The sequence below is a fragment of the Hippocampus zosterae genome, chromosome 4, assembly GCF_025434085.1.
Source record: "Hippocampus zosterae strain Florida chromosome 4, ASM2543408v3, whole genome shotgun sequence".
NCBI classification, from domain to species: domain Eukaryota; kingdom Metazoa; phylum Chordata; class Actinopteri; order Syngnathiformes; family Syngnathidae; genus Hippocampus; species Hippocampus zosterae.
Window position 1 is genome coordinate 21,582,094 of NC_067454.1, and position 10,727 is coordinate 21,592,820.

General features: G+C 41.2%; 1 protein-coding gene across 1 annotated transcript; it reads left to right on the top strand.

The window, feature by feature from the left end:
- The first annotated feature begins 741 nt into the window (after nucleotides 1–741).
- Nucleotides 742–10,269, top strand: LOC127599280 (uncharacterized). The gene is made up of 14 exons (XM_052063126.1): nucleotides 742–898; nucleotides 1,164–1,354; nucleotides 1,474–1,578; nucleotides 1,723–1,861; nucleotides 2,763–2,913; nucleotides 3,431–3,563; nucleotides 5,231–5,383; nucleotides 5,825–5,862; nucleotides 5,946–5,975; nucleotides 6,076–6,242; nucleotides 6,336–6,775; nucleotides 6,917–7,013; nucleotides 9,338–9,590; nucleotides 9,972–10,269. The coding sequence occupies exons 1-14, from the start codon at nucleotides 767–769 to the stop codon at nucleotides 10,061–10,063; spliced, it is 2,121 nt and encodes a 706-aa protein (XP_051919086.1). The 5' UTR covers nucleotides 742–766; the 3' UTR covers nucleotides 10,064–10,269.
- The last annotated feature ends 458 nt before the right edge of the window (nucleotides 10,270–10,727 follow it).

Here is a 10,727-nt window from a genome sequence, read left to right on the forward strand (position 1 = left end):
ATACTCGGAAGTACTTTCTCTTTGGTTTATCCAGTTCAGAGGCCCAGCGATCGGTCAGCAATCACAGGGCAAAGATGAATGGTTCATTGTCAATCCATGCCCTGACAGCAGTACAATTGTCAGTGAACTACGACCCTGCCAATGACCACGCAGAAAAGCACAATTCTCCTTATTCCTTTTATTTTGTTTTGCTTTTTTATCAACACAGCCGGGAGAATGAGAAACAATCTCACAGTTCTGGGTTCGACTCTCAAATTGGGCCTTCCTGCATGGCGTTCACATGTTTCTCCCACTTCTCAAGGTTTCTCATTTTTCCCCAGATGAGTTTATCCTTACCCTCCTTGGGGTTAAGACCAGGGGATTTCGTTCATATTTAACTGTGGGCATGTGAAGCCTTTTAAAACGTTTCTGTGATTAAGGGCTATATAAATAAATTTGACTTGCCTTTTCTGGGTACTCTGGCTTTCTTCAACCTCCACAAAACATGTACTGGCTCCTGTCTCCTACATTCTTGTCATTCTGAAACACATGGTCATCTATTGTGCATTTTTCAGAAGAAGAATTGTCTCATTCTGTCGCATTTTTAACACCGCTTGTTAGTTCTTAAATGACAGTTTTGGTTTTTTTAGGGTTAATTTTAGATATATAGCATGTCTTTGTCTTGCAATGTAGCACTTATATCATGCCGTATGGAGTTTGGTGGCTAAAACCGCTGCTCTGTCTGTTTTCTATAGGTGTAACAATGGCGTATGAATGAGGAGCTGCAATGGTTGATAGACTGACATTGGCAATTGTGGTGCAGAGGCTGGTTCTCCTCTGGATAGGGCCAGCCTGTGAGGCCTCCTCCCTGGGGCTCACAGTTCATGTTGTGCCCCTACAAAGCGATGGAGGGCAATCGGTAGGCAATATTTGCTCTACTCACATTTTTGGTTTCTTGGGGGTTTTTTTCCCCAAAATTGTTTCTTCCAACCCTTCACAAAGGGTTCTTTGACTCATTTATGCATTTTTTAAAGGTTTCTCTTCCAATAAACCAATTAAATTGAATAAAACGTTTTGTGCAATACTAATCCAGTAATTGAATATGAAAGCCTTGTTCTGAAGTTATATTTTGACATGCAATATTTGTGAAAAGTTGACATAGTTTCTCCTCTTGGATATTGCAGGTGAGAGCTCATTTCACCGTAATTGTATCCAATCCATGCCCGCCATTAACCGGACTGTGTACTGAAGGGATCAACTGCACCCTTCACAGAGCCTACTCCCCCTTCAGTGGTGCGAAACCTGGCTCAGGCTGGTGCGTTCGCCAGTGGGAGCAGGTGGTCCCCAGTCACTACAATAGCTCAGTCAGCTTGAAGTATGAGACCTCTTTCAAAAACAACAGACTGAATAAGACTGCTAGCTTGTCCGTTCTTGTCATTGAATTTAATGTTATTTACATTTTCAGCTCTTAGAGTCTGTTCTTTTCTTTATTAGCTCCTGGACCACCATGTATGTATCACTGAAGGCAGGGCCACATATTCGCGTAAACTCTGGGAAACTCAATCATCCCGCCTATGTTGCACTACCTCCCCCAATAAGGTAATGTACGCACACTCATACAGACGAGCATCCGGACTAATGCCTAAAAGTAATTGTTTAACATCATCCTCTCCGTTGAGACGTTTCTATTTTAACTTGCAATATGTGTGAAGATTACGATGACTTTTTGACATCTGGGAGCAGGGCCCGTGAGAACTGCCCTCACCACATACAGCTGTCAGTGAAAGACCTGGATGGAGACAGGGTACGATGCCGCTTTGCTGTGGAAGAACAAGGGGAGTGTCTCAACTGTACTCCGCACTCTTTTCTTGAGCTGGACAAGGTCAGTACGACTTGAACATTCAACTCAGTGAATGTAACCTGTGATGGAAAAAAAGTGACCACTACTCGCTTTGTCAATATAATGACTTTATATCAGAGTGTATTAGTTGACCAAAATAGCCGTAGAGGTAGACTGTTTACGGGATGACACAACACGCACAAACAAGATTATCGACAGGGTCAGTGGATGGGTCAAGGAAGAGGACTTTTGGGGGGTTTTTGTTTGTTTGATTGATTGTTTCGCTGTTTGAGTCACTATGACATCAATAAAATCACCCCACGCAGTCATAGTGGCCCGACTGTTCATTTTTCATGAAGTACCTGTATCTTGCAAACAAAAGAGAGACCAACACAAATAAGGCATTTTTTTATTATGTTTGTTTATGATGTTCATCTTTCCTTTTTTAAAGTTTGACCATGGTGGATATATGCACACTTCTGAGGGACAATGTAGTTACCAAATATGGTCATCACAACATTGTTAATACAAAAAAGTGTAGGTTTCCTCCCACACTCCAAAAACATGCAAGGCAGGCTGATTGAACACTCCAACTTGTCCCAAGGTGCGAGGGTGAGCGCGGATGGTTATTTGTCTCTGTGTGCCTCCTGCCCGAAGACAGCTGGGGTAGCCTCCAGCGACCCTTGTGAGGATAAAGCGGATCAGAAAATGGATGGATGGATGGATGGATGGGTACATATTAGTGGAGTTCAAGAGAATGTACAGGCAGTCTAGCGTTGTTTAAGATGGGGGAGACTATCACATAGCGGGATACAATTAGACCAAACTTCATAAAACAGCGAAGCATACAATGGATATGTGGTGAATTTCAATTGTGGATGGACAGTTAAAAGGCACAGTGAAATTAATCATTTTTTTACACATTATATCTCCAATTTGCTAGGATGCATGTGCTTTGACGTTTACTGGAAGCGCAACAGTTGGCCAGTATTTCATCTACATCATGGCAGAGGACTACATTCCTACCCCCAAAGTGAGCCAAACCAGTGAGAGCCAACCCCTGAGCTCCATTCCGGTGCACCTGTCCCTCACTGGTGTGTCTGAAAATTCAACTGATTGTCACTTTTGGGGTTAAATCTGAACACTGTGTCCGTTTTTCTCAACTATACAAAAAAGGCAAAGGCAAATTAGCATGTCCGCCTCACAGTGCAGAGTTGCAGGGATCGATTGCCGCTGCGGCCTTACTGTCTGGAATTTGCACGTTCTCCCGGTGCCTGCGTGGGTTTTCTGCGGGTACTCCGGTATCCTCTCACATTCCAAAAACATGGCAGGCTGATTGAACACTGTAAATTGTCCCTAGATGTGAGTGTGAGGGCGAATCGTTGTCTGTCTTGGTGTGCCCTGCGATTGGCTGGCCATCAGTTCAGGGTGTACCCCGCCTACTGCTCGAAAACAACTGAGATAGGCTCCAGCACTCCCGCGACCCTTGTGATGATATGTGGATTAAAAAAATGGATGGATGAATAACGTAATAAGACGCATCTCTTGGCTACATTGTTGTCTTTATCCCCAAGTTACATATAATGTACTGTAACTTCTATTCATCTACAGTGGAGCAGTCATCCTCCAGCTGTTCAGATGAGCCTGTGACAACAGGAAAGACCCCAAGAAAACATGCAACATTTTATGTCCTGCCATTTGATGAAGTGAAGTTTGAGGCTGACTTCATATCCCAAAAAGAGAGGTGAGACTTTTCCGATCATTATTTTTCATTTACTGTTTTTGTGGATATTATTTTTGCCTCAGAGATCCATACAGTGTAACATCAATGTACACTGAATGGAGTCTTGTTGAACACATCTTAATCCATGAATCCTTTACACGATTAATTTAATGTAATATCTCTCTAAATATTAGTAATTTAATATGAAGACAACAAAGATAGGGGGACTCAAACAACCAACCCCTTTGTCATCGATCAGATCGACTTGGGACCGGTCAGCTGATCGGTCGTGATCGACTAGTTGGGCACCCCTGCTCTACACTGTTTTCAGTAGGGAAAAATAATCTCACTTACACAAGACAAGTCTAAATTTTCAAACTAGAATTTCATATACTTGTAAAGGGTTTCCACCGCAATATTTTATTCCAGTTTACTTTAGTAATCTATATTGCATCATATAATGCAGTGATTCCCAACTACTGTGCATCAGCACATTCAAGCGCATCAGGTGTGAGGAAACATTCATTTACACTTTTTTGATCCCAAAATTATTTTTGAAGACTGAGTTGTTCTCTGTCATTTGAGTATCGCTCAAATCCAACTATCCATCCTTGCCACCTGGTATCGGCACTAATACCTATACCACGTATCGTTATTCACCAATCCCGAGTTCAGTCCCAAAGTCAGCCATTTTAGGTTGTATACGTGCGAGCGCTTCAAAAGCCATTTTCAGAATTCTTCAGTCAAAAGTGCCTAAAGGCAGGGCCAGAGTGAAACTCATTTTCAACACTAGAGTTTCAGGGCTCAGACTGGTACACTTTGCTCCACGTATATAATTCAGTAAAGAATGATATCCAATTGTACACTCTTTGTTGTATCTATGTAAAATAGATGACCATTCCCTCCAACAATATTCATATTGCATTTTACATTTCCCTCTCTCCCTCTCCCTCCCTCTCACAACATGATTGTCATTGGCTGTCATTAGCTGGCGATGAACGGAAAACCTGAAAAGAGGAATGTGGTTGGCGAGGTCATGTGACTGCTATCGTCCTACATTCCATGTTAATATCTTGTATTTTCATGTCTCTAGTTCGATACTATAATGATATATACTGTATGTTCGGTGCTTTCTACTGTCTTTGTTACCGATTTGTTTTACTGTTTATTGTATATATTAAATTGCTCCATGTACAGCACTTTGTATGCAGCGATGGCTGTTTGAAAGTGCTCTATAAATACAATTGAATTGAATTGAATTTAATATATCACACAGCCCTACCTTAAATGACATACGTACCCCTGCTATAAGTACGTAATACAGCGGAATAAGCACAAACGTCAGCATTTTACATTTGTACAACAAGATTAAAACGGTTCCGCGGGCTGTAAGGAAAAAAGAAGTGGGTTGTGGAGATGCCCAATCAGCGCAATGATATAGTTCGAATTTGCCCGACCGTAAATATTACCAATACTGGGCCTGCCTCAAGGTGACACTGTTCTCTAAGATTAAAGGTCTCACCTTTACGTGTCTGCACAAAATGACACAATGGAATGGGAAAAAAAAGTAATATTGGTGTCATGTTGACAATGCTCTTCATCTGTTTTGTATTTGTCTTATTGGGCTACACCTTGTTTATGTGATGTGAGCAGCAACTCAATTACAATGGTCCTCACTGTGCTTTCAGTGTTTCCGAAATAGCAGTTGTCGGCCAGCCTGGGCTCATCAAGTATGGCTTCTTTTCAATCGGTGCCATGTCGCAACTTTCCATGTCCTGGGTCCGTGGGGAAAACACTCTCTGCCCTGTTCTTCCTATCTGCTTTGTCGCCAATTCTGTGAGGTTTGTAAACTGAACGGATGTAGCCACTTGTGTAAAAGTGAGAATTCACCAATGCATACCAGCAGGGAGAGAAAGCAAAGAAAGTTCCTTCCCTAACCCATCTACTCTGACCGACCATATATGTACTATACCACTGTTTGTTCAACCATAATGCCAGGCGACTGACAAAATATACAGTGCTCCCCCCATTCATGGTGTGGGGGAGTGGGGGGGTGTTAGTCTGAACAACACACTTGAGTGTGGGATGGATCTTACACAATACACTTTAGCATATCAGATACTCTGAACTAAATTGACACAGATGTCTATAAGAACAGATGGATGTACTGTATGTATAACAATTATATCTACACAAACATGCTAGTAAAGACACATCAACGCATTTGGTGAGTTAATTGTATGGTTGTTTAAAGGTCTGACTGGCTCATCTTTTCTTTCCAGTTTGCAGTCTGACCCTCACTGTGTGTGGCTCTTCCAAAGTAAAGCTATTTTTCTTCGTATCATTGTTATTGTTTTCAGTATGTAAATGTATATTTAAAGCTTCTTCTCTTGCTAATTGCAGGAGAAACGAGGATCCTTCCTGATGGAACAGGTTATGAGAATTGCCCCACCTTTTTTTTTTTTGTTGAATTGTTGCAATGCAGCCATTGGTTTGTAGGCGTTCCTGAGAATGTGCTGTCATCTGCCTCCAGAGCTGATTTGTAATAAGACAGAGATGACATTGGTGCTTCCTGTTGGCTCACTGAGCAAAATCAACCTGACTGAGTTGCAGCTCAACAGCCCTGCTTGTCCCATCACCTTCAACGACACTCATCTCACTGCACGCATTGCTTTAAATGGCTGCGGCACCAAAACTGTGGTAAAAGACTGCAGTTATTCTTTGTTGGGGTTTTTTCAACTTTTTATTCTATGTTCCAAGCCAGAAACATCCTCCTCCACTCCTGTTTTCCAGCATGCTGATAGAGAACTGGTCTACACTAACACCTTGAAAAGTGTGCGTCCTTTCTCTATGATCAGCCGTCAGCCCTCTTTCATCCTCCCGCTGGCCTGCCGCATCCCTGCAGTCCAAGCCAGAGACCCTGATTTCATCATCACCGTGCCCACAACAGCCTTTGATAATGCTGATGTTAGGCTAGAATTTCACTTGCCAGGGGAAGGGCCGATGGCAACATACACAAGCAATCCACAATTCACCAGCCTTAATTTTATGCCGGGAGGGTTGCAGCAGGATTCAGCACAAGTGCATCAAGAGCAACTGGGGTCCAGGATCAAAGAGCTCGACCTCCATTTGCTTTCCAACACAACTGTGGAGCGAGCTGAGTTTAGTATCAAACTCTGTGTGCAGTCTGAGACGGAAGACTTTGCTGAAAGCCAAATCATTATCATGAACGGGTCAGTAACATGTGACTTCAATGAACTACCTGTATAAGTCCTGAATCACACACAGTAATTCACAACATGTGTGTATTTGTGATCCGTGTGGGCCGCCGATCTGAAACATGATCTTTAAACTGTCACAATTTCTCTTTCCAGATGCAAAGCCTCCGACACAACAAAAGAGATTAAAGCAACACGCAATGCAAGAATCTTTCGGCTTGATTTGTCCAACCTCTTTCCAGCACAAAATACGGTCAGTACTTTTCTTTTACAGTTGCACATTATCTTGCTGTTCTTTTAGCAGATACCATGGCGATACATGTGATCCGACTTACAAGGTTTTGAAGATCAGATTTTTTTCTTTTTTTTTGCCTTGACTTGCGAACGCACACTTGAGATAGGACCGCTGTAACGTGGCATGTGACTGAACTCACTTCACAAGCGGCAGTTTGGCATAAATAATGAGCACTGGTGGGCAATATGGCAATGGAAGGTCAATCGGTCCATCACTGATGGACTCCCGTTTCGAAGGCGAACTGACGACTGACAAAAACCTTGAAACACTCACAGAATAAATGCTGACAGAAGCGATATTCAGCCATCACCCAAATCATCATTAACATGAAAAGCAAAGGTGACCTTCGGCAAATAATGTTTTGCGACATTTGCGACATGTTTTGCGACACATTAGCCCTGTGCACACTATGGAAAAATGTGTGTGACCCCACTGTGTCATATTAATAGCCGACTGACTTTCATAATGAGAGGTTGTATGTCGCAAGCTCCCCGCTTCTGCGGTGTTAAGGGCCAGCATCCAGCATCCTGGAAGCCCCAGTATCAAGCCCTTCCCTGCGCCCTCGTCCCCAAGGGGCACTGGGAGGCATGGGTAGACTTATTCATCAACTACAACAACCCTCTATCTAGTGCCGCTGCCTTGAAGAGGATGTTCTTCACAGCCAGTGACATCCTGAGGACAAAAGAAGGCCGCCCTGGCCAGCACCAACTTTCTGTCCCTGCTTTTTATCTATCTATCTATCTATCTATCTATCTATCTATCTATCTATCTATCTATCTATCTATCTATCTATCTATCTATCTATCTATCTATCTATCTATCTATCTATCTATCTATCTATCTATCTATCTATCTATCTATCTATCTATCTATCTATCTATCTATCTATCTATCTATCTATCTATCTATCTATCTATCTATCTATCTATCTATCTATCTATCTATCTATCTATCTATCTATCTATCTATCTATTTTTGTGCAACGTGTTTCTAAATTCTGTGTTGTTATCCTTGTACATTTTTTTTAACTGGCAGTCCTAAAATAGCAGTGAGGACCTAAAAATTAGCAATGACGAAAGTGCGGTTAAAATATCGATGACGGAGTGATGGACTGATGACTGATGGACTCGGGAAGGCCTGAAATAATGACAGGCTGATGATGAGGTACTGGCAGGCCGGTCACTGGCAAATGATGAATGACGGCGAAATTTACTGACGTGCCCACCGCTGATACTGTACTTTGTAAATATTCTTTAAAAAATAGGTTGATGCTCATTGATTGACACACTCACTTGAAGGTTACTGTCACTGACTAAACATAAAACAAAGAGAATTAGTAAATCCATACATCTGTCTTATACTTCCCCCTGGTGGTCAAGAAACACCACAAGGAGGAATTAAAAGAGAAAGTGTGACAAAATGTATATTTTTAAAAGGATATTTAATAATATCACTACACTGCTGAATGTTTTTTATAAAATATAATACTGTCACCTTCTTAAAATAATTGACTAAATCATGTTTCGACAGATTTATTTGTTTTTTCCTTGCTGGCCACCTCTTCTTTGTTAAACAGCTCATTCAATTCTACCCCTGAAACGAAATTAATAAGAAATATTAAATAATTGGGATTTGGTGCAGTTTTTCTTGTTTCTTGAAAATATGACTTATGCCAATATTTTCAGAAGGTGCCGATATAATCGTGTTATTTTTTTCATTAAAACAACTAATTTCATCAATGGCATTTCCATGCATTTCAATGGAGAAAAGACTGTTTTAGATGAGTGTTTTGAGTTACAAATGTGATCGTGGAATGAATTATAGTCAACTCTAATCTAAAGGTGCCCCTGTACTGTTCTCTCGTGACCAGTAGTGACACATTAATGTTACCGTTTAATCCCCCTGATTTAAAAAAAAAAAAAAAAACAACTATTGATTAGAAGTAGTAGCACGTACGTGAGTATCAATGTTGTGCTCATGATTTGGAACTAATTTATGATACTGTACTTGCAATTGCCATTGTAAATGAACAAACATCAAAATATAGTGAATTGTAGTACCTTTTCAGATCTGGTATTGTTAGTTTTGTGGCCTGCACTGTTCAATAAAAACAATGGTAAACACTGGACATTTAGTTCAATCTTTCCATTTGATCAGTTAACATATTCTAATAGCGGTTATTGAGAAATGCGTGCTTGACACAAAAAAAGGAGAAAGGTTTAAAAAAAAAAGGTTCCAGAGTGCTCACCTTTCCCTATACCCTTTTCTCTTATGTCATACAGATGTACGTTGAGTGTGAGGTGGATCTGTGCATCGCATTTCTTCCCTCTCACCAATGCGCAACACAGTGCGACCGGGGCTTGTCGAATGGAGCGGCTCCCAACATGCTGAACAAGGCCTTCACCGTCAGGTCAGGACCTGTGAGCCTTGTGGTAACCACACCAGCTCTGTCTACAAATGGTGTCACCAGTGCAGCAGGACAGACTCAAGTTCTTACAACTGCAGCAGTTGAAGAAGTCACCAACACTTCAAGTGGTACGATGCATCTTGAAGGCGCACCTCATTTTCATGTTTTCAGCATGACACAAGAGGGAATGTTGCACCTAATCTCGAATCAGGTCCCTCTGTATGGGTTTTCTACGGCTACTCCAGCTTCATTCCAAAGACATGCATGTTAGGTTCGGTGGAGATTCTAAATGGTCCATAGGTCTGAATGATGGCATGAATGTGTACATGTGCCCTGTATGATTCGTCAGCCAGTTTGAGCTGTACTTTGCCCATGTCCCAAGTCAGCTGCGATAGGCCCCAGCAAGTGCTATTTGGATGGGTGGATGAAAATGTTTTTGAATGTGACCTTGAAGGTATTTGACCCTTCCCAGTGTTTAACATTTATCTTTCCTCTCTCTTCTCTTGCAGCTCCAGAACAAGTCTCCTTCATGGCAGCGGGCTTGATCTTTTATATTATCTGCTCATTTCTTCAACACGTCTTTCTGGAAACATTCATGTAGTCTCTGTCTGTCAAAAGGAAAAGTTGTGTAGTCGTAATGGAGTTGATTATGACAATAGACATTCAGCCAGTTTTAGTTTTGACATGCCATGTCAGACACCACTTTTAACCTTTTATTCCAAAATATTTTTATTATTTTATCCCTGCCATTATAAAAGTAAAAAAAGGATCAAGCAATGGTAATAAATATTGTAATTCTAAATCAAATTAGGTGTCCATTTATCTGTTTAGTACATTAATCAGCTTTTTCACCAATATAAAAAACACACACACATTCATACCCTGTTTATTCTGAGATTGAAGTTAAATTCCTTGTCCAGAAAGAGAGACATTTGTGGCGACTTGTTATTGACTCTTATTGGGGGACTGGCTCAAACAATATATAGAATTTGAAGTAGCCATTTTATTAAGATGGGGCACATTTTCTCTCGATCTATTCACAAATAAGAAAGAAACCACGACATACGTTTTAACCAAGCAAAGTGTAAACTGGAAAATATATCTTGTAGTGATACTTTGAATTAGATGTTTATCTTTACCTCCATCTTTACTCTGGATGTTTGTTTGTGACACAATATGTGTTCTGCAAGATTTACTAGCATCCAGATCAGAGTGTACCTCTTCCCCGAAGTCAGCTGGGATTGGTTCATCTCACTCCTGACCTG

Excerpts from the sequence above, each read along its gene's own strand:
- LOC127599280 (XM_052063126.1), top strand. The coding sequence starts at position 767 with ATGGTTGATAGACTGACATTGGCAATTGTGGTGCAGAGGCTGGTTCTC. Across the intron at positions 5,384-5,824 it reads TTTGTCGCCAATTCTGTGAG|TTTGCAGTCTGACCCTCACT; the intron begins GTTTGTAAACTG and ends TTTTCTTTCCAG. Across the intron at positions 5,976-6,075 it reads GATCCTTCCTGATGGAACAG|AGCTGATTTGTAATAAGACA; the intron begins GTTATGAGAATT and ends ATCTGCCTCCAG.